Raw genomic sequence first — 23,877 nt, 5'->3', positions numbered from 1 at the left:
GAGCTCAGTGAAGTTGGATGGAGAGCGTTTGTGAACAGCAGTTTTCAGCTCTTTCCACAGATTCTCGATTGGATTCAGGTCTGGACTTTGACTTGGCCATTCTAACACCTGGATACGTTTATTTGTGAACCATTCCATTGTAGATGTTGCTTTATGTTTTGGATCATTGTCTTGTTGGAAGATAAATCTCCGTCCCAGTCTCAGGTCTTTTGCAGACTCCAACAGGTTTTCTTCCAGAATGGTCCTGTATTTGGCTCCATCCATCTTCCCATCAATATTAACCATCTTCCCTGTCCCTGCTGAAGAAAAGCAGGCCCAAACCATGATGCTGCCACCACCATGTTTGACAGTGGGGATGGTGTGTTCAGGGTGATGAGCTGTATTGCTTTTACGCCAAACATAAGTTCGATTTTGGTTTCATCTGACCAGAGCACCTTCTTCCACATGTTTGGTGTGTCTCCCAGGTGGCTTGTGGCAAACATTAAATGAGACTTTTTATGGATATCTTTGAGAAATGGCTTTTTCTTGCCACTCTTCCATAAAGCCCAGATTTGTGCAGTGTACCACTGATCGTTGTCCTATGGACAAAGTCTCCCACCTCAGCTGTAGATCTCTGCAGTTCATCCAGAGTGATCATGGGCCTCTTGGCTGCATCTATGATCAGTCTTCTCCTTGTTTGAGCTGAAAGTTTAGAGGGACGGCCGGGTCTTGGTAGATTTGCAGTGGTCTGATGCTCCTTCCATTTCAATATGATCGCTTGCACAGTGCTCCTTGAGATGTTTAAAGCTTGGGAAATCTTTTTCTATCCAAATCCGGCTTTAAACCTCTCCACAACAGTATCTCGGACCTGCCTGGTGTGTTCCTTGGTCTTCATGATGCTCTCTGCGCTTTAAACAGAACTCTGAGACTATCACAGAGCAGGTGCATTTATACGGAGACTTGATTACACACAGGTGGATTCTATTTATCATCATCAGTCATTTAGGTCAACATTGGATCATTCAGAGATCCTCACTGAACTTCTGGAGTGAGTTTGCTGCACTGAAAGTAAAGGGGCCGAATAATATTGCACGCCCCACTTTTCAGTTTTTTATTTCTAAAAAAAGTTTAAAATATCCAATAAATTTCGTTCCACTTCACAATTGTGTCCCACTTGTTGTTGATTCTTCACAAAAAATTACAATTTCATATCTTTATGTTTGAAGCCTGAAATGTGGCAAAAGGTTGAAAAGTTCAAGGGGGCTGAATACTTTTGCAACCCACTGTACTATTCCCAAATGGGACTAATAATCAGTTTAGCAGTGGAAATGTTTATAGAGGGAATTAGGGTATTCATTTAATATTCTGGTTAGGACTATACAGTAGGCAAAATACCATATTGCATATTGTTTTTGCAATATTCAATTTATTGCAAACCAATTGTTGAGCACTTGATGTAATGTGATTAAGGATTCCCCCATTATTTTTGACCTGTGTTATGTATTGTTACTGGATGATTGCCTTGTTTCATCCAAGCACTTCTGTGATTGGTCATGATGTCACAGTACACCATAAAACCTCTGGTTCTATTATGTATTATGCAGATGTTACAATAACAATTAGAGTATGGTACATTGTGCAGCCTTATAAAATACCATATGAATATACAAGGGCTGCAGCATTCTGTAAATTTCAATAAAATAAAATGTTAGAAAACTATCAAATAACCAAGACTTTTACCATTTTTTATGAAATGGTGCACTTCTGTGGGGAAAGAAACATTTGTTTATCAAGTTATATGCTAGCTTGTCACCATTAGCACACAGTTGCCAGCTCTCTTCCTGATTTAAGGCACCAATGGGTTTTAACTCCAAGTGCAGATAAGCTTCCTACTGCTCCAGATTGCTAGCTGGCTTGATCTCAGATGTACATATTTCCCAGAAAAAAAACGAGTGTGAATGCTAACAAACTGTCCAGACAGCAAAGTTTTGCGAGGGCTCCAGTACGAAGTGGCTTAAAAACTTATGAAATATGGCCACTTCCCCATTCACTGGTAAAGCTGACCAAAAAAGTTTTTGTTTTTATTTTTTAAGCCGATATAACGCTGAAGTGTTCAAACAGCCAGATTGGGCAGGATCAGCACTTAATACTACTTCCTTTGGGAAAGAAAAATGTGTAAAATCATAGTTAATAGGTTATTTTAATGTTTACTATAAATTATTCTTAATAATAACAATAATACATATATTTTTCCCATTCTGTAAGTAAAATTATACAGATTTTTAATGCTTTTCTTATTTGTATCATTCAAATATTCATTCCTATAATATCATACAAATATTCATTCCTATAATATTCCATAGAATATTTTAAAAAATAAAAATATTCAGTAGTTGCAGCCCTTCAATATACAGTGTTTGACTAAAGTCATCGACATGCAGGACTGTGTCGCTATAGCTTGTTCATACATAATAAGCTGTGTGTGTGTGTGTGTGTGTGTGTGTGTGTGTGTGTGTGTGTGTGTGTGTGCGTGTGTGTGTGTGCGTGTGTGTGTGCTGCCTGTCTTTCAGCTGTGTTCATGTTCTTTTTCTTGGTTTCTCTTCAGGAAATTGATGGTCAGGCTCTGCTCTTACTGAATCTGCCTACTGTGCAGGAGTGCATGGACCTGAAACTAGGTCCCGCCATTAAACTGTGCCACCATATTGAACGGGTCAAACTAGCTTTTTACCAGCAGTTTGCCAGCTGAGAGTGATGTTACTCCTGTGGGCAGGAGGGGAGGGAGGGTATTTTGGCAGGGGGGAATTTATTTTTCATTGTGTGTGTTCTTTACAAGGTTGTCAAGATGCTGGATGCAAGGCATCAAAGCCTTCCTTTTTCCTTTGAGTTTGGCTAGTTTGTGTGATAGAAATCTGCTACTGAAGGTGATTTTTTGTCTTCAACAGGAGAACTCATTGTGTTTTTCATCATATTCTCTGATTTGATGGAACTTGCCTATATGTGCTATATATGAGTTTGCTGGAGGTTCTTCCTTGGCATATCTTCTTGGTTCAATATTTGGGTTAAATTCCATCATAGAAAGTAATCCCATCTATTTCTGTATGACTTACCAAGCTCCTCATTTCTTGAAACCTTTAATAATAGTAGAGCGGATGACAATGCAAGAATCTTAAGCACAAAGACCAATTGCCCATGTACTGTAAGGGGTATGCAAAAGTGTACATAGTAGAGTTTGTCTGTACATATTGTAAATATCAGATATTCCTTTTAGTGGGGCTAAATGTCCCAGTTCTTGTTTGGTTTTCTACAAAGTTTGAGAATTACACTGTAAGTAAACAAGAACATTATTTTTCAGGCATGTTTTGTCTGACGTTTGGTATTGGAGTGGGATTTTGTATAGATGCCAATAGCACTGCTCTTTCTTTTGGATGATCACTTGTTCAAACAGAGATGTGTTGCTGAAAAAAAAAAATACAAACAGTAAATCAATTTAATGTAATATAGCGGCTAATGATGTTCTCGTGATTGTTGTTGTGGTTAGGATTCAAGCACATGAAGGTTCCAGGTTATTGTAGTCATGGAAGTATTGATAGTCCAGAATCCAGGGTCTGTCCAAACCTATATTAATAAAATATGTAAGTCTATGATTGGTTTAAACTTGCATTGGGTTACTCATATTTAACTGTATGTAGAGTGCTTTCAAGAGGATGGCAAGAAACCTTATTTTGATTTAGCATCCATTCCCCTTGTTCTTTCTAGAAGCATTTGTGCTGAAATGGTGAAAGTTGTTTTTGTAAGCATATTATATGTCCTCATGCCATGTGTAGTTTTTGTTTGCTCCCATATTTTGCCAATTGGGTCAAAGAACATTTGAATTAATGTTAATTTTACCTTTTAAATGTATATGTTTGTGAACTGTTATTTAAAAGAAAATAAACTAAATCTAATGCCTTGTCTCATTCAGGATTGTAAATAAAATAAAGATTAAAGTGTTTGAATTTCTTTGTGTATTGCTTTAATTATTTAGGGGGATATTGTGTTTCTTATTCAAGGAGAAAAATTCATATTTACAAACAACAGTAAAACAGTGTGATATGGAGCCCGTTATATGTCATTTCAGAAGAAAAATTACAATGACATTACAATAGTTTTGCATTCCTTTGCAAACTTTTTGTGCTCTTTTGCAAGAGTTTTGCACTTCCTTACAATTTTTTTTTTGCATTCTCTTGCAAACATTTTGTGTCCCCTTATAAATTCAAGTGCATTTGCAAGGGAACACAAAATGTTTGTGACAGAATGCAAAATAATTGCGAGGGAATAAAAAATATTTGCAAGAGAATGCAATGTCATCTTATTTCTAACCACAGTCCCTTAGCGCCTCCGTAGTACGGTGCTGTCTGACGAACTACACTCTTGCGTATTTGTACTACAAGTCCCAGCATGCTGTACGCTTTACAAATACGTCACAGACTCCATACGCAGCGAGAGGTAAAAGAAGTTGCTGAAGATAAGGGAGTCTGGGGGCAAATATGATGTACACGTCTTCGTTATAGGAAACCGAAGGTGGTCTAAAAGGGGGGAAAAAATCCGTTGAAATCTGAATGGAAAAGACTGGACTGAGCTGGATCCGCTGAGTCTCCGGGTGGGCTCACACAAACGCAGTCCAGCCAGAGGAGCTTCGTCTTCGTCGTAGTGGCATTTTAAAGAGAAGTACATGCGTTGCTCTGACAAAACAGCTGTTTTTACCAGCTAGCCAGTCTAGAAACGCTGCTTTAGGTCGCTAACTATGTTATAACTGTAAATTACCCAGGACTGAGAAGTGTACTGTGATGTATATGAGCTGTTTGTTTTGCTAGACCAGCTGCGACTTCGGCGTTGTGAACATCACGAGCGTCTTATAACCAGACCCACTTATCAAAAACTATTGCGCTTTTCAGCACCGTTAAAACCATGTATATACTTACCGTAACCTACATGTTAGTAGAGTTATGACCAGCGGCGTAAACTGTACTTTACATTTAACGGTAGGTAGCATAGCAAGCTAACAACTTGCCTTGAATTAGCTAAATGCTAGCTAGCTAACCTAACTAACATACAAGCTGCTTAAATAACGTTAGGATGTCCAGCCATGACTTTCTAACTGATGTTAGGTAGCTAACAAATTAATTATGACATGACACGTTCAAAAATGTATTAGTACAGTATCCACTGCAATATATCCCCCAGCTGTCGAGGTCTTGAGGAGGATGGGAACACAAGAGGAGGGAAAATCCATTAGCTAGCTGCTCTTTCCGATAAGTGAAGCATCCGCGTATCGATTCAGTGCTTACCGTTATTAGTGATCCTACAGGGCTTGTACTATTTTGGGGGAAAGAACTGACACCTACTTTGCACCTTAAGTTGTAAAATACCCCGTTGGGTTGTACCAGCATGGCTAGTGCCGGGGTGAGTGCGCTGTCCAGAGCCGGTGACAGGGCAGCACCGGGTCCGCTTCTGTCCGCTTTGGCCCCCTCCAACTCCTCACCTTCGGACACTGACAAGGGTTGCGCCAACGGCGACCTGATGGACTCCTTCGGCATCTTCTTGCAAGGCCTTCTCGGAGTGGTGGCCTTTAGCACACTTATGTGTAAGTAAACTGACTCTTAGTTCTCCTTTTTTTTTCTTCATCACACCAACATGCTCTTATTCTTGCACATTAAAGCTTTATAATCATATAGGCAGCTTCTTTACATGTCACCTCAGGCCCATGTCTTTCAATCAAGTGCTGGCTTTTCTCTACCGGTGTGGCCTAAAAGCAGAATTCCACTGATTTCTTTTCTCTTTTTTTGCATAATTAAATAATGAAGATGCAAACAAAGCAATTCTGAGAGGTTTGATGAGAAATGCTCCATCCTAGAGAAGCTCTGCACACTTAAAAAAGATAGTTCTTCAAAGGTTCTTTAAATGTAGTTGTTAGAACTGTACAGAACAATTTCATACTTCAGAATGATTGAGAATGTGTTGTATATGGTTCTGTGTTGAACCTTTATGAAAATGGTTCTATATAGTGACAAAAAAACTGTTGTTAGAGGCTTGGCATTGTGACCCATGACCCTTTTGGTGCTATATAGAGCCATTTTCTGGAAGGATCTGTAAAGAAACATTTTCAGCTCATTCTCCATCATTCTGAAGAACCATTGTACCACATAAAGAACCATTCAAGCATGAAATGGCTGTATATAGAATTTAAGGTTCTGAATGGAGCCATTGCATTTTCTAAAGAGCCGTTTTTTGAAGTGTCTAAAAGCTCCCTTACAAAAAGTAATTACTTCAGATTGTTACAGGTACCTTGCCCGATGTCAGAGACATTTCATTATATTTTATATTTTAAAAACATTTTTATTAATTACCATTTATACTCACGTAAAACAAGCATGTACATATTGCATATAAAAACTCACACATGTAGGTTCAGTTTTCATTTTGTATAGTAAATAAAATGGCTATATTTATGTTGTAGACATTGTGATCCCTAGTTGCATCACTAGCACTGTAAAGATTTCTGAGTCAGTAAGTTTCTATATAGTCTATTATTTCACATCAGACCACTCTGGATGACTTTGTTTAAATCTCAGTGGTTTATATAGGAAATTTGAAAACCTTTAAAAATGACCCTTTCAGAGACTTCAAGAGTTGTGTCTTAAGGGCCCAGTCAGGGCTGGGTTATATCAATAAAAAGATTCTATGAAAACTAAATTCAATGAAAAATAAGATCATATTCTTCTTCTTCTTCATGCTAGCATACATGTCACCTACTGATACATAACATTGTCTAGATGAATACATTACTGTTTGACTTTGCTGTCAAAGACTTCATGAGGACGACGAACAGCTAAGGATTGAGGCATTTTGTGTCTGCGTTCTACTTTAAATATGCTTATTATTTGTTTGTATATTTGTACAACCTTAACCAGCACAGATAAACCCTGTTCACTCTTACTGTCACAAAATGAATCCGGGCAGGATCGAAATTATTTTACTGTCTAACAGAGACATGGTAAATAGGCCTCCAAAATTGCTCTTTCTTTTCATCATGCAGGTGGTAACATTGCTGTAGTAGGCCTAACAGCTCTTTAAAACCATTCCAGAAACTACCTGGCCAGATGGAGCCGTTCCTCTTTGGCTCTAAAAGAGTGCATAAAGCAAAAGGCAAGGTGTACTTCATTCTGGGGCATAAGAGGATCTGGGCTAAACTGTAATATGAGCCTGATGCATTGTTTGAATTGGACAGTACCTGAGGTAGACTTTAATATAAACCTGATCCTTTGATTTAATTAGAGAGCACCTGAAGTTTTGAATGCCCACAGTTAATTCCTTACTCAGGACCTTGGAAGTGTACTATGACATTGCCAAGGCCTGTCACAGTCTGTAGAGCTAATGTGGCGGACTTTGTGTTGATTTAGGCATGTGTGAGCTTGCGTAATTCGCACCTGGTACATGCCTTGGTAGCACAGGAAAGACTAGTTCAGCAGAATCTCATGCAAGGCTGGACAATTGGACTACTCTTTGTAGTTGGTTGAGCAGCTAAGATGCATATAGGAGGGTAAAATGGTTCTGGTGCTCTTAAGCTGATCAGCGCAATTTGGAAAGGAAGATTACCCCTTAAATCTGTCTCTTTTTTGTCTTCCTATCCAGCCCCCAGCACTTTTGAACCCAGTTATCAGGAGTGCTCAATGGCTAAACTAACAGAGTCCCACGTGATAAGAACTCCAAAAGAATTAAACATGAACTGACTTAATGATTGCCAAGAATGGGGACTAAATACTTAAGCTCTGAATAATTTTGTAGCAAAAGAGAAAATGCACATGGGCTATATGAGCCATGAATCAACACTAGTTATGATGTACTTTACATTGGATATGTATTAATGTCCTTTAAAGGGGAATTGTCAATCAGAGTAATTTGATGTGAAATAATCCATTCTAGAGAAACTTGCCATCATCATTTTGGATTAAAATAGTGGCCTTTTTTTTTTTTTTAATGCATTAATGGCATGAAGGTACATGCGGGTGTTGTGAGGCAAAATAGTAAACGTAAACATTTTTCCCTACATGTACCACTTTATTAATAAAATGGCTATTTTTGCATTGTAGACAGTGTGACCCCTCAGTTGTGTTACCACCACTTTAAAAAATAAATTAGAAGGTATATCTTCTTCATCTTCCTCTGAGCCTGTGTTTTAAGGAGATTTTGGTATATAAATGGAAGCACAGCCAGTTGTTGAATGTGAGCCAGTTACCACCAACATCAGCAGTACACATACAAACAACTATTGTCAGAAACAGTGAGAGCTTTATTTATGGGGGTTGCGGTCACTCATGGCCAATAGGCTAGTTCTAGTTGCCATAGTTTAGATAAAAATTAATTAAGCAATGGAAATCCCTCCGCTGTAGGCCAGGATGAAATTCGTATCACTTGTTTGTTGGATATTGTGATTACAATATACTTTAGTGCATGTTACAACGCTCATAAAGTGTACTTAAAGAGCTCGTATCCTGCATTTTCTCTAGAACTGTTTTTTTTCCCCTTTCTACTGTCTACTTAAAACCACGCAAATATTATATGTACAAAAAAAAGTTTTTTTGTTTTTTGCTTGACCATTTTCTAACATTTCTTGTCTTTAAAGGTCTTGTTATTGTGCCTTTACCTTTTAAGATGGATGTAAGATAAATAAGCTCTGCTCTGCTCGGCTGCCCTGTATTGTGACTCATTCTGAAGAGCTGAAACACTCCTTAGAATTTCCTTAGGTAGTTCTACTCTGTTGTGTCTTGTTCAAAAAGTAGTCCAGGCTGAAACACTTATGACTGCTCTATATGTGAATGTGTTAGGTTTTTGTGACATCAGAAAAATAAGGATTTTTTTTTTTATCACGTTTATGTATTTTAAAGAGTGAGTGAAACTGTTTACATGGTACAACCTAATTTCCAAAAAAAGTTGGGACACTGTGCAAAATGTAAAAACAAAAAAACAAACAAAAAAAACCCAAACAGAATGCAAAATGATTTAAACCCTATACTTAATTAAAATGGTACAAAGACAATATGCCCCTTTTTGAATTTTATCCCAGCAGCTCATTAAAAAAAAAAAACATATATAATAAATAAATAAAAAAACAACTGATTAGCTTATTTGGCAGCTGGTCAGTAACACAACTGGGTAAAGATGGGGAGGGGTTTCACCTCTCTGTGAAAGACTGCGGGCAAATAGTGGATCAATTAAAAAAAAAAAACGTTTCTCAATGTAAAATAGCAAAGGATTTTGAGAATTTCATCATATATGGTCTATAATATCACTAAAATGCAAGTTAGAACTCTACCATGCAAAGAAGAAACCATATATTAACAGGATCCAAAAACACCACACCATCACACTGAGGTGAAGTCATGGTCACCACATCCTCCGGTCTAAAGAGGAGAGGGACCATCCAACTTGTCAGCACACAGTTCACAAGCCAGTATCCGTGATGTTAGGGGGTACTGTAGTGTACATGGAATGGGGGAGTTGTGCATCTGTGAAAGCACCATTATGCAGAACGACAGGTTTTGGAGAAACATATGCTGCCATCCATACAGCATGTTTTTCAGAGAAGGTCTTGTTTATTTCAGCAAGACAATGCCAAACCACATTCTGCATGTATTATAACAACATGGCTGCGTAGTAAATGAGTCCGGGTGCTAAACTGGCCTGCTGGCAGTCCAAACCTGTCACCTGTTGAAAACATTTCGCACGTTATCAAACAAAAAAAATGACAAATTGCCATAAACTACAGCTGAAATCCTGTATAAAGAATGGGAAAACATTTCACTTTCAAAAGTACAGCAGTTGGTCTCAAACATACCCAAAAACTAGTTTAGAGTATACTACAGTGTAGTTAAGAAGAAGTTGGAGTATAGTTAAAAGAAAATGTAAACATGCCCCCATCCCAGCTTTATTTTTAACGTTTTGCTAGTATTCATATTGGGCATATGTTTTTGAAAAAACAGTAACATGAGTTTTGACATTTTAAATGTTGCCTTTATACTATTTTCAATTAAATGCAATGTTTACATGATTTGCAAATCAGCGCCACAGTGCAAATTTATTCGTATTTCACATGGTGCCCTGACTTTTTTGGAAATAGAGTTGTACATCAAACCCTTTCATTTTAAAAAAGATGAGGATTATTTATTTTTCCAAAGAATATTCCTTGTATTCAAATTTCTGTAAGTATTTATACAGATCTGGTTAAGTGCACTAGTAGTACAGGCTCTGTAGTTCCCCAACATGAGTTTCATTGTTGTGTAACAATATTCTTTCTAGCACCTCAGTGACTAGAGTCAGAGGACAGTATGTAGTAGCACAGCTCTCTCTTGGTAGCTGTTATTGATCCGCTCTCTGTATCATGCCTCGTTTAAAATGCTTTTCTTTCTTTCTGTCCCTCCTCTGCAGTGAAACGCTTCAGAGAACCCAAGCATGAAAGAAGGCCCTGGAGAATCTGGTAAACCATCCACCATTTTGTGTCATTTGAAAAGCACTTTTTCTGCAATATGACCTGCAGTGTTAAAGTAATACTGCACTGTGTTTCAGTCAGTACTGAAGCAGAAAGTCTCTATAGCTCCCCTTAGGGTTTCTTGGAGTTTACTTGCCTCCTTTTATATAGAGTGACAGTCACAGAGGAATGGAGAGAAAGTAGTTCAGCGTTGACGTTTGAAAAAATGAGTCTTTGATATTGACTACTTTTGCTTATCAAGTGAAATTCAGCCAGTTTCAGGCATCCTGGAACCCAGAGGTCGGTAGTTTACTCTGATACACTTGGATTTTAAAGGAAATTATTTGACAATGATTATTTGGTTGTTTGGTATGAAGGTCTTTTCGCTCATAGATTTGCAGGTTGCATTTTAATTTTTGCTAGTTGACTGACTACTGAAAGTAGTCATTATCACATTAAAAACAAAAAAAATATGTGTTCTGGACATTTTCCAAGGTATTTTCTTGGTATCTTGCTATTAGAGGTTGTAGACGATTCCAGAGGTATGAGATTGCATTGCAGAGTTTAAGCCTCAGGCGCTCTGCTCACATAAGTAAACAGAATGTTTGATGTAAACTGCATTCTAAAATCACTACAACTCTCAGAGACTCATGTCTCATGGAGAATTTAATATAATAAGCATTTCAGAGCATAATATAAGCCTAGTCACTGAACAAGGAAACATTTAATGATGTCCTGTTTTAAAAAGTTATTTGTGATTTGTGTTTAAATCTATAGAAAGCCAGTAAACAATATATTCTCGTGCGCTTGTTGAGCAGTAAAAGTACTTTGGGCTTTAGCGGAACAACTAATTTCTCTTCTCCTGTCTCTTCACTGCAGTTTTGACTACCATTGTATTTAGCTAGTCAACTGCTGATACACTGGTACTTATTAGTCAACTAGTAAACTAGTCTATGCAAGCCCTAGCATAGATGTACAGTTCATGCTGTAGCTCTTTGTGTTGAAAAACAGTGGAGTGTTGCTTTAAAACTGAACAGAACCTGTTTTATTCATCACTGCACCTGGCTAATATGTAATCTAACAGCCGTCTTAGCCCAAGCAGCTGCTCAGATAAAAGGTAATTAACAGCCAGGTGAGAGCTAACAAGGTCTCCTCCCTCTCACTGACCCTGACCACCACTCCACCTCCCCCAGGTTTCTGGACACCTCCAAACAGGCCATTGGGATGCTGTTCATTCACTTTGCCAATGTCTACCTGTCTGACCTCACAGAGGAGGACCCATGTTCACTGTGAGTCTGCGTCGTCGTTGTTGTCATTGTCGTTGATGTCTGCATTGTGTGTTGCCTGTGATCCTGTAGGCTTCTCAAAGTGTGCTTTTGTTCGTGTGAATCATTTGTGATGGTGATGATCAGGTTTCCTGTCTCATGCCCACAGATACCTCATAAACTTCCTGTTGGATGCTACGTTGGGTATGTTGGTGATCTATGGTGGCATCAGGGCTGTTAGCGCTGTGGTCGAATGGAGGCAGTGGGAGTCGCTACGCTTTGGAGAGTATGGTAAGGCTGCATTTATTTTCTTTTCAGCAAGACACCCAACACAGTAGATAAAACAAATCAAGCCTGCTGAAGCAGAAAAGAGGAGTGGAGGTTTCTCTTGAGCCATCTTTCTGGCTAAAGATATGCAGTTCGTAGAGTAATCTAGCCTTGTGAAATATTCCCATGGTGAACTGAGCACAGATTAAAGGAAACAACCTTATAATAAACTCCATCAGGCAGCTATTAAAGCACCTGCCTGTAGGCTTCTATCGTACATGTTCTGAGTGAATGGGCTTGTTGACACCTTTCATGAACATGCATTTTCGGTAATTGGGTCATGTTCAAATTTCAGTTGACCGCATGAAAAGCCCTGAGGACGCAACGTACTCAGATTACAATCACTCAAACAACATTCGGAGGTGATCTGAGATGGATCTTGACCACATTTAACATAATTGTAAAAGGACTGCATAAGGTTATGGTGCCTCTGTCTTTCAAGGTAATAAAAGATGGAGTCTACCTAAGTTTGTAGTTTTCCCAAATTACCTGCCAGTCTGGTCCAATTAAAAAGTCCCGGCCAAGCTTGTCAACTTGTATCATAATGAGGGAAAACGTTCACAAAACTAAAACAACTATCTCAAGTGTTTATGTGCTTTTCACACAGGGAAAGTAATACCAGCATAGTAGCATAAAGACATGGAGTCTGGTCAAAGTATATCTAGATACCATCTGGTCATGAAACCCATGTTAATGCAAGGAATAAACAGGCCTAACTGGTTTTCTCTTTATTTACTAAGTGCAGGAAAATGCACATAATTTTTGCACATAACTGTATGGTAAAGACATGACGGATAAAGATTATGTTGAAATATGCTGGATATATTTAAATATTTTCTGTGAAAATACCCCTCCAGAACTTCTTTTAAAGCGTTAAGGCCATAAAGCGTTAAGGTCATACAGACATGCTGATGTGGTTTAGAGCACAGTATGACTCACTATGAGCTATGAACAAACACTGTAATTCAATGCAAATGACAAACCACTTCTAGGTTACGTTCACTTTTGTTTTGTGCACAACAGCACTATGTTGCCGCAGTCTCATTTGTTCAGGAAAACAGGTTATTAATTAAACAAATGAGACATCGGCACCAGTAAGCTGCTGCTGTGCCAATTGAACGTGTTAATGGTTATCTGTCATGTGTTTAATCTCCAGTAATAATTTTGACTGATTTAAGATAATCTGTTGAAGAGGTTGGTTTTGAATAATGTTGAAAAATTGCTGCGCTGTGCCAAATTTAAAGCCTTGTTATCAGACTTGCTGTGGAAATTGTTATTCGCCTCAGTGCACCTGCAGTAATTGGCTAGTACTATGCAAATATCACCCATTCCACGGTTCCTCTGAACAGTGTTATTGTACTAAAATGGAGGAATGTATTTTGGAGGTGGGCCAAATTAAATCATATTCTCCTCATTTTCAACATTTTCTGTCCTGCTGTTGACCTGTTTTCTAAACAGTTAGCCCCTAAACAGTCATTCTGTAAACACTTGTTTGGTAAACATTTAAGCAAATTAGTTTTTGACTTTTGAAATTTTGTTAACTGGAATAGGCAGAACTAATTTGTTAGTTTTGGAAAGAACAGGGAGTCCTTCACTGGTGCTCTGTCTGTCAGCATGCCCACCTTTCATCAAGGACTGGTCATTTCATTAATTTATTTACTTTTGTGCATGTTTGTGTATATGAAGGGGAGCCGGTGCAGTGCACTGCCTGGGCAGGTCAGTGTGCACTCTATATCCTAATTATGATGTTTGAGAAGGTGGTCATCATCCTGGTGCTGCTCATCCCGCAGTGGAAGAAGGTCAGTGACACATGACACCTGAGTGACTGAAGTTTTTACAGGTGTACTTTCTAAGGCTGCACAGTCTAACATTTGTTAATCATTATCGCAACATCAGCCTTCATAATACTGATACCGTAGAAGGCTTCAACATGCCTCTTACCAGACACTGAATATTTTATGACAGTTGCAATATGCAGTAATTTATTAGGTATATGGTGTTTTGTCCATATCGTGCTGGTCTTTTACTCAAATAAAAAAATTTCTAAAAGAATTTCTGCAAAAGTTCATCAGTGTTTCATCACTGCCTTTTACTGTGTTTTAGCAGGTCAGGAGTCATAGGGAAAGTTAAAATAGGTTTAAATAGGGAAGTGTGACCTGGAATAGACAAGAAATCAGATACCATGTATTATTTATTTAATTTTCAGTCAAGCAGCCAATAAGTTCTGAGGTGTTTAGATATAACATAAGCGTCTTGCATGAGGAAGAAGCAAGTCAGTGCAAAAAAAGTGAAATACAGGAAATTGAATATATGAAGGGTGGTCTCTCTCATGCACAGTATTGTTAGAGAAAGTTTACTCTATTTAAATAATAACTATTATCATTACTATTATTTTATGTTCTGGTCATTTGCGATCCTACATTTTATGTAGTATGTATGTATGTATGTCTTCTACAGCTGGCTATGCTGAACCCTATTACAAACCCACATCTGGAGCTTGCTATCGTCATGCTAATTGTTCCGTTCTTCGTTAATGTAAGTAATAGTAGTTCAATTGCTGTTGCTTCACAAGGCTAAACCTACAAGCTACCATTACATAATATATGGCTACTTACCAAGCTTTGAGTTCATACCTTGTCTTTTGACATCTTTGGTGCTAACGAACTCTTTGTAATACATTTTATATATATATTTATATATATTATATATTTTTTTTATATATTTTATAATATATATATTATATTTTATTGTTTCCCAATAAACAGAATTTAGATTTTATCTGAGACATAAACTGTATGGGAGTCTATGCCATTTAGTCAGATATTTTTCAGCCCAGTGAAAAGTGTGTGTGTGTGTGTGTGTGTGTGTGTGTGTGTGTGTGTGTGTGTGTGTGTGTGTGGGGCCAGGCTCTGATGTTCTGGGTAGTAGATAATTTCCTGATGAAGAAGGGCAGGACAAAAGCTAAACTGGAGGAGAGAGAGGTTGGAGACGACTCACGTGGAAGCAGCAAAGTACGTTACAGACGAGCACTGTCCCATGATGATTCGGAGTCAGAGGTGAGGTTACAGACGCTAGCAAATCACCAATAGTGCATAGTAACAGTGATTCATAAGAGTGCGTGATCATCTGCCTTCACCTTGTGCAAAAACGGTGTGATTTATGGTTTCCTTTTGTTTTCAAATCAGTGAAATGGTCTTTCCTGTCGAAGTCACACTATCTTGGCAGAGCAGATGTCAGAAAACTGTCAACTTTTTTTGTTTTGTTTTTAACTGCCTGTATTAAAATTTCTTTTGAGGTAATGATTTTGGTTTTAATTGCTCGGTTCAGTCCAAATGCTTTTATATCTGCTCCAGGTTGGTAGTTAGCATGCTCCCACCTGTGTTTATGTCATGAAGAAACAAAAGAATAGTCCACTCGGAGCAGAAAGAAATTTATTAAAGCTCCACTGACTGTTAGATGCCCTTTCCTCTTCGCTTCTGCACTGCTCATCATTTACACGTTTAAACAGTCTCAGCAACTGGTCAGTGTTTGGATCCCCCCAAAAAGCGCTTCATGCAACTTGCTATGACAACAAACCAGTGTTTCTCTTAACCTCTTAAACCGAAGTGACTCACAGTTCCTCAATCATATGACTACATAACTTGCATTATATGTAATATAATATGTAAACATTGTCAAAGTTTCAAAGCATACCATTTGCTACGTAGTCTGTACCAGAGCAAGCTACCAAAACAGCTCATTTTGAATTTGTTGTTTGAAATGTTATGACTACTAACTAAGTACACCTAATCAGCCATTAGCAGTTAAGCCCCGCCCATTCACAAATTCATGAATGAATAAGGAACATTTAGCCTTTTTTGTGGAAAATGCTGAAATGGATTACTTGGATGAAAATTTAAACTTCATAAGCTGATTTAATGTTTCATGTTTTAAGTGGACAGTTATATAACAAGGCCTTTTCTGTAGATCAGAGCAGTGCTTGCTCTTAGTCAGTGTTTTTACTGGCTTGCCAAGCAGGTGGAGCTGGAGCATGATATGCCCCATAGCCTTTAGACAGAACCTCCTCTTTCTGACTCTTAGACATGCAGTTATTAGCTTTGGGAAAAGCTTACTGTACCTGTAAATCATTCTTCCCTCTTTACTTTTGGATCACTTAGCAGTTACGGCCTAGTCATTACCTAAAGATGAATTATTGGACAGGCTGTTTGCGTTAACTGCAGGTGTAAGTGTTTCAACTTCTTGTTTGCGTCAAGCATCTTGCCTTTATTTGTCTTCTTTTATATTGACTTCTGTTTGAACAGTGTCAGTATGTTTGAGTTGTAGCATTTGTAGATTGATCTTTCTATGAATTTACTTTTTATCTAGCTGTGCTAGATGGAAATTGTTTGTATTGACCAAAAGAACTTTGAATCATGTTCACTCAGTGCTCATAGTGCACAGAGGTCGCCAACTTTCTGCAGAGTCAATTGCTACAGACCTCCATACTTCATGTGGCCTTCAGAATAGCTCAAGAACAGTGTAGAGAGCTTCATGGAATAGGTTTCCATGGCCGAGCATCTGCATCCAAGCCTTACATTTTTAAGCGCAATGCAAAGCATGCAATGCAGTGGTGTAAAGTGTCGTCACTGGACTCTAGAGCAGTGGAGATATGTTCTCTGGAGTGACGAATCACACTTCTCCTTCTGGAGATCTGATGGAGGAGTCTGGGTTTGGCGGTTGCCAGGAGAACAGTACTTCTGTAGTCTGACTGCATTGTGCCAAGTGTAAAGTTTGTAGGAGGAGGGATAATGGTCTTGGGGCTGTTTCAGGCTTTGGCCCCTTGGATCCATTGAAGGGTAATGTTAATACTCCAGCATACAAAAACATTTTAGACTATTACATGCTTCTGACTTTATAGCAAAAGTTAGAGTAAAGTTCTTTCCAGCATAACTTTGCTGCTGTGAGCAAAGCCATGCCAAGAGGTCAGTAAAGACAGTAAAGAACCTCAGTATCCTTCACAGAGCTCTGACCCCAACTCCAGTGAGCACCATTGGGATGCCTTGGAATGCTGATTGCAAGCCAGGCCTTCTGGTCCAACATCTTTGTCTGACCTCACAAAAGCTCCACTACGTGGACACAAATTTCCACAGACGTGCTCCAAAAGCATGTGCCTTCCCGAAAGAGTGGACGCTTTTATAGCTGCAAAAGGAACTTCATATTAATGACCTTGGTTTTTGCAACGTTATGTCAGGTGTCTGCATACTTTTGGCCAGTGTGCAACATCATGGCAGTAAAACACAGATGTATTTTAGCAGTAGCCCAGCATCATTTAATCAAGTATCAGTTTGAAATATTGGTCAAATCTAAACATGTTTGATCAAGCAGTGATCTATCAATTCTGATGTAATTATGCATTCTTGTAATAGTTCCATGGTCATTTAGACTGTAGTGCAAAAGATTGAGTGTACAATCTGATCTGAAGTGGTTTAAATACCAGCTAAAGTTTTGTAGGACTGAAAAGCTAACAGTAGACTTTGTCTTATGTGTTCAGATTCTGTTCTCGGCAGATGATGAAATGGAGGATTCAGACGGTGATGAGGATGTACGTAGGCTCACTGGTCTCAAACCTGTGAAGAAGAAGAAGCACCGGCTAGGTATCCCTGTCTGATGTCAGATCAAACACTAGATTCTCCTTCATTCATGTCACTTACTCACCCTACTGCCTTCTGCTGGCTGAATTTGGAGGACAAAATTGAGCCAGGCAATTCAACTTGTGTGCTAGGATGAGCATGTAGGAGGAATATTGTCACACCTGAGCACAGAACTGCAGGTAGGAACTGATATATTTAAATACTGATCATGGACCTGTTACGCTTTGGGAGCATCCTAATCATGAACTTCTGGGGGAAAAACAAGCAGATCTGACAGCCAATCACAATCTCTTTTTCTTCACAATGTCACAAGGCATCTTTCAATTGACTCTTCAAACAAATCAGTGATTTGAAAAACATTTGTCCTTTCAACTGCTGGGCACCGAACAGCAAATTCTCACTCAGCATCTGTCCAGCCTTCAAGCACACCTTTACTTTTTGTTTTTTGTCTCTTCTCATTAGTACATTGTCCAGTTGGTGATATCAGAATCCTTACAATATTTATAGGAAATATAAATAATATGAGTGTGCTGACCCAAGATGGCTCTGGCAAAGGTTTATTGTCTGTTTGAGTGGGTCTGTCTGTGTGTTAAACTCAGGAACAAATGGTTTGTCTGGCAGTATTATACGGCAGTGCTTTGTAACAGCTTAAATATAGCAAAGGAACTGGCCTTCTGTAGCTATCTATATATCACTTAGCTGGCTACATATAAAAGTAACATTGTGTAATGAACAACCAGCGCCGCTTCCTGAAGGGAATGTTGTTTCCCATAAGGTAGTCCTTTTTGCATGCTTCATTTTGGGATTTTGTGAGTTTAAGGGCAGGCTTCCCAAGCAGGGATTATGCTTGGTTATGGACACAACATTCTGAAATGAGGTTTTTCCTCTAAGTAAAAAATGAAGACCAGGACTAGGCTTAATCCCTGTCCCAAAAACCAATTCTGAATGTTTGGATTAGAAATTCCATACACCTCAAGATATTTTGTGTACCTGTGTGTTTTTGTCTTTTTGTGGTGTTTTACATGTGTGTATTTATTTGTTTGTGGCCTTCTGGTTTTACGGTGTTTTTTGTTTGTTTGGGGATTTTTTGTGGGTTTTTTTTTTTCTTTTCTTTCTTTCTTCATTCCAAGTTGGAAATTGGGTACAGGATTCCTCTTTCAACTTTTGCACAATTCCTTTAAGCACTGTGGTCATTGGATATTCCATTATTTATGTAAAATGTCTTCCGAGGGCATTTTAGCTTTTCGTTATGCCTATGTGTTCTGTTTTTATTTAAGGCTTGCAGCAATGGGGAACCATTTTCTCTAATCCAGTGAGTGTTTTTTGTTTGTTTCTGATCATCTGTTGCAAGCTCTTCCTTAATCCTTCATGGTTCGTATCCTAGTGAAAGGGTTCTGGAGCTGTTGGGAGTTCTCTGCCTATGATAAAGCACAGATATTTTTATGGGAATTCTTCTGCATCATGTTTTCTCAAAGGCAAATTCATTATGTAATGGAGGCATCCTCCCTAGATTGTAGCTTTTTTTTTGCCCTGAGGGAAACTAAGAGGGGCATACAAAACGGGCATGCCCTCGTGTGGTGCACCTGTTTACTGCCGCCAATTGTTTCTGGTGTCCGCTCTCATAATGAAGCTAACGGACCAAGTGTTGTGCGTGTGAGTACGTTCTGAAGTCTGAAAGACAAATTAATACTACGGTTTTGTGTCTGGCCTGCTGGTTTACAAAAAAGATTACTGTGATGATTTTCAGCACTGCTGATAAATTATGGTGACAAATGGAATGAAACTTTTCTTTGATAAAGACTGTCACTTTGTTGGAATTTGAACAAAGTTACAAAATGGAGAGGGGGCTTAAGTACTAAACATACTAAATGATTGAAATTACTGACAACTTGCATTATCATTACATATGCTTTTTCAATAAACACTGTAAAAATATAAATTCTCTGCTTATTTGTTAAAGCTGCTTAGTCATGCTGTTTTTTTAAGCATCTTTGCATTTCAAATGTGACTGTGTGTGTTCAGCAATTTTGTGAAGAGGCAGTTCCCTGACCGGGAATCAATCTCAGGCTCTGGTGGTGAGAGCACCAAATCATAATCACTAGACCACCAGGAATCTGGATTACCGTCTAGCAGCTGCAGTAGCTCTGTGTAAGCTGACAGGCACATGGCATGTGATTTAGAGCAGTGTTTCTCAACCCTGGTATTGGAGGTGCCCTGTACAGAACCCTGCTGGTGACATCCTGTATAAATAAAAATGAGTGGCCATGACTTAGTAAGGCATGGGAACAAGATAATTATGTCATGGCCACGACTTAGTAAGGAGTGGGAACAAGATCCTAATGCATGGCCACGACTTAGTAAGGCATGATTTTTCCCATGACTTACCAAGTCGTGTCCACAACTTTAATTACCTCATTGTCACGCCTTACTGAGTCATGGCCACACATTAATACGGTGTGGTCACACATTATTTTTATTCATACAGCATGTCACCAGCGGGGCTCCGTAGCCCTGCTTTTAATAGTGGGTGTGTTAAAACAGGATAAGCATTAAAATGGTCCTACAGGACCAGGCCAGAGAAACACTGATTCTGAGAATAGCATGAATTATGAGTGTCTCACTGATTGAACTAAGGCAGTGCTTCTCTAACCAGTGTGCAGGGACCCCTAGAAGATCCCACCCTACTCACAACCACACCTAAAGACAGAGGAAAAGTGTGGACCGGCTGGACTTCCCTGAGGACCAGTTGAGAGCTGCTGGTCTGAATAACACCCCTCAGATACCCTGGAATATGCAGTTGATTATCCAGTCCAGAAGGCCTTAGAGGAGGGCCTCTCTTCTCTATGTGGCAGATTTCTGCAGATATTCTGGCAAATTACAGCACATTACATTGCTTTGTTTTTCCAAGCAAATTGTGGATGTTGTCAGTTGTTCAAGAACACTGATATAATTATATGTATTTAGTTGGATTTTGTGCAGCACAGTCAATAAAAATCCTGTATTCGTAGTTTTTAAGGATCACTACTGGGTCTTTTTTAGTTCCAACTCATTAAACCTCAGGGAAAAACTAAGTATTGTCATATTTACTGAGTATCATGAAAATGTCTTTGTGGTGTAATGTTATGTTTTTGCAATATTGCCCACTCCTAGTCTAGAAGGGGTTGGATGGCAAGGGAAGATGCCACTTTCATATTTCCATGCCACATTGTGTTTAGTACATTCCAATACAGCACAATAACCAACCGAAGAGTGTTGTTGTAATGTGATGTGTAGGAGGGGCAAGCAATTTTCACAATGGGGATATAAGAAAAATAAACCTGCAAAAAATATTGGTATGCATTAGCAAATGTGTGGATCTCTTGCTTTAATACTACAAATGCTTAAGAGAAAACTCTTACTTTTTTCAGATGTGGGACAGCATGAGCTTGATCCAAAAGGCTTAGTAACAGTGCACCATTTCCCAACAGGCAGTTAAAACCTCCTGCACAGAAGTGCTTTCACACAGGTGTGGGAGTAGCCAATCAGAACGGAGCTGACAAAATCCTGATGGTTGCGGCCAACTCAATGTAGTTTGCACCTTGGTGTAGAGTGCTGAAACAGACAAAACAAGTGAGCTGGATGACTTTAAACATTGCATGATTTGACGCTAAGTGTGCAGGTTCTAGCATCTTCCAAATTGCTGTCATCCTGGGTTTTTAATGCACAGCCATTTGAAGGGGTTAACAAGAATGGTGTGAGAAGCAAAAACAGCTTGTGGGTCAAAGGAGCATGCCAGGAAATCTGCAAGTAACCTGACACTACAACCAGGAAAATGCCATCTGAATTCAAAGCTGGAGTGTAGAATGTCATTTTGGGACATACTACCTAATCAAAAACCAGGCTGGGTGCCAATGATGTCTGCTAAAAACAAGAAAGCCTGTCTCCAGTGTGCACAGAGGTCTGAAACTTTGAAGGAGTGGAGAAAAGTTGCCTCATCAAACAAATCCAGATTATTTTTGCATCAGCTGGATGGAAGGATCAGAATTTGGAACAATCCTTCAGTCAGAGGAGCTAACATCAGAGGTTCGTGGTGGCTGGATGATGATCAGAATCAGAGTTGATTGTAAAAATATGCTTGGACAAACAAGAAGCCTGGCAGCAGTTACACAGTCACAAGTAACTCAACGTGATTATATGCAGCATTGTTCCTGAGTATAAAAGTGTGAGGTAAGCAGGGTGGCTAGATTAATATCATTGGTCTTTTCTGCAGAGCTGCACAAGACCGATGGAAGTGGTGACGACTGACTCAATGTTTGTAGAACTGAGGTGGTAGCTCTTGGGGTTGAGCTTCTTCAGCTGCTAAAGGAAGTACCTCCTTTGCTGGGCTTTCGTTGTGATGTTGCTGTCCCACTTCAGGTCACTGATGATTAATTTCCAGGAGCTTGTGATTTACTGTAATTTAAAGTTTTTTATGAGTTTGTGAAAAGTTGTTTCCCTGACCGGGAATCGAACCCGGGCCGCGGCGGTGAGAGCGCCGAATCCTAACCACTAGACCACCAGGGAGTTGTAGCAGTAAGTGGGAAAATCACAGTGTAACCCTACACAGGCTGGCCCTGTCTGTGATACAGAAGTGTGAGATATTCTAACCAGACAGTCCTCACACTAGTTTAAAATGAATTAGCTTTAATGATACATACCACCCCCCCCCCCCTCAGACCTGAGGTTGAAACCAAATGGACCAAGACATCGTCATTACCTTCTCTCATGCATTCCTCAACTGACACAGTCAATCAGAGCACAAGGCACAGTGGCTCAGCATCTATTCTTAGCTTGCTCTCCCTAAATACGCCCCTCACACACACTGAGGAACTCCAGTCATTCACAAAGGCTGAGTCATGCTCCCAGAAGTGTCCTGTTATTTTGTTTTGCTGTGCGCAGGCTGATGTGTCTCCTGCTGCTTTTGGGAAATGTTATCATCACTGTAGATGCCCCTGTCGTTGCCCCTTTTTACAGCTCCCTGCCGTGAGGGGTACTTCAGGAACTGCTCAGTCGACAAAATATCAGTCTAAGATAATAAATCAACCAGCATTCATCTGAACAACAGATTAAACTAAGATATGTTTTGACGACATGCATTGGGCATTGGTTGTGATACAGAAATGAATCTATTCTTAAAGACTTTTTATGAAGGTTGTGTGATACTGGTGTTTTTTGGTATCTCTCAAAAAGAAACCTTCACTGGGGCAGTACCCTCAAGGGTACATCTCAGTACCTTTGGTCAGGGACCATAATTATACCATTGACATTATATTTTCTAGGTTGCTTAGATTCAACACACCATGTCTCGTTTCCAGGATTTTATTTTATTGTTCAGTTTAAAAACTTCAGGTTATGAAAAGAGACAACTATTAACTTTTCACTTGGAAAACTTATTTAAGGTAAACAATTGGACCTTAAAAACCACTGTTGTACCTTTGAGGGCACATTTACATTGTTTATACTTTGATTAATGAAAAATGTACCTGCACAGAACCTTTTTTTCTAACGCTGTAGCATCTAATTAGTTTGAAGTATCATAAAGCTCAATTAGATCATTTCAAAGGGCCAAACTTAGTCTGTCCAGTGGAAAATCCTTGTTAGTTTTAATGAAGGCCCTGCTTGAGGTCTTCAACTGGCTACTCAGTCTCTTCTTACCTTACTGTACAGTACTGTGCAAAAGTCTAAGAGCACCCTTCCAATTTGATTTTATGTCAAAACAGCCATTAAGTATGTTATTAATTTTTCAGGAGATTCTCTTTGGAGATTACATTATAAAATAATCCACTTGTATAAAAGAGGGGAAGGTCAAAGTAAAAGAAGAAAATGGGACTCATAACAACCATGCAAAACCTGGTAGAACACCAAAAGTTTCACTGTCAAAAGAACAGCACATAAAAGCTTACACCTTTGAGCAAGAGGAGAAAATCAAGCTCTACTCTTGTTTCAGATCGGAAAAAATCTGTAGATCTCGCTGTCTCTTCACTGAGAGAAGATCTCAACACCGTCAGTCTGAAGCTATAAGTGAAAAAAGAAAATGGACAAAAAATAAGCTGCTGGTGTTCTCAGAACAATGGACTGACCACTGCAGAGTGCAGACCTCAGCATCACTGAATGTGTTTGGGATTACTTGATTATGAGAAGAAGAAAACGCTAA

At 39.0% G+C, this 23,877-nt stretch overlaps 2 protein-coding genes and 1 non-coding gene across 6 annotated transcripts in view; 2 read left to right on the top strand and 1 right to left on the bottom strand.

Annotated features, from left to right (window-relative positions):
- Positions 1-3,974, top strand: part of sfmbt1 (Scm like with four mbt domains 1) — a 43,917-nt gene extending 39,943 nt beyond the window's left edge. For 2 of the 3 annotated variants that reach the window (XM_017711946.2, XM_017711938.2), the window contains exon 21: positions 2,585-3,974. In XM_017711946.2, the coding sequence (XP_017567435.1) occupies positions 2,585-2,725 (141 nt within the window). In that variant the 3' untranslated portion in view covers positions 2,726-3,974. The remainder of the gene's footprint in view (positions 1-2,584) is intronic. The other variant, XM_017711941.2, reaches the window with a different exon arrangement.
- Positions 3,975-4,443: 469 nt separating this feature from the next.
- stimate (STIM activating enhance) lies at positions 4,444-21,047 on the top strand. 2 transcript variants are annotated; one of them, XR_005129286.1, is made up of 9 exons: positions 4,444-5,602; positions 10,444-10,492; positions 11,677-11,772; positions 11,918-12,039; positions 13,762-13,874; positions 14,533-14,610; positions 14,982-15,131; positions 17,606-19,853; positions 20,359-21,047. XR_005129286.1 is itself a non-coding variant. In XM_037532306.1 (8 exons), the coding sequence occupies exons 1-8, from the start codon at positions 5,407-5,409 to the stop codon at positions 17,720-17,722; spliced, it is 921 nt and encodes a 306-aa protein (XP_037388203.1). In that variant the 5' UTR covers positions 4,444-5,406; the 3' UTR covers positions 17,723-21,047. The 2 variants fall into 2 exon arrangements, 1 of the variants encoding a protein (XP_037388203.1); XM_037532306.1 differs by having other exon boundaries at positions 17,606-21,047.
- Positions 21,048-22,175: 1,128 nt separating this feature from the next.
- On the bottom strand, positions 22,176-22,247 carry trnae-cuc. The gene has a single exon. It is a non-coding gene; the product is annotated as a tRNA-Glu (tRNA).
- Between the last annotated feature and the right edge of the window lie 1,630 nt (positions 22,248-23,877).

Source organism: Pygocentrus nattereri, chromosome 21 (genome assembly GCF_015220715.1).
Source record: "Pygocentrus nattereri isolate fPygNat1 chromosome 21, fPygNat1.pri, whole genome shotgun sequence".
Classification (NCBI taxonomy): domain Eukaryota; kingdom Metazoa; phylum Chordata; class Actinopteri; order Characiformes; family Serrasalmidae; genus Pygocentrus; species Pygocentrus nattereri.
Note: the sequence above shows the minus strand (reverse complement) of the source record. Positions and strands in the feature narration are given on the sequence as shown.

Bases quoted from the DNA above. Each gene is read 5' to 3' on its own strand.
- stimate (XM_037532306.1), top strand. From the start codon at position 5,407: ATGGCTAGTGCCGGGGTGAGTGCGCTGTCCAGAGCCGGTGACAGGGCA. The intron at 11,773-11,917 runs GTGAGTCTGCGT...TCATGCCCACAG, and splicing joins GAGGAGGACCCATGTTCACT to ATACCTCATAAACTTCCTGT. The intron at 13,875-14,532 runs GTCAGTGACACA...TGTCTTCTACAG, and splicing joins TCATCCCGCAGTGGAAGAAG to CTGGCTATGCTGAACCCTAT.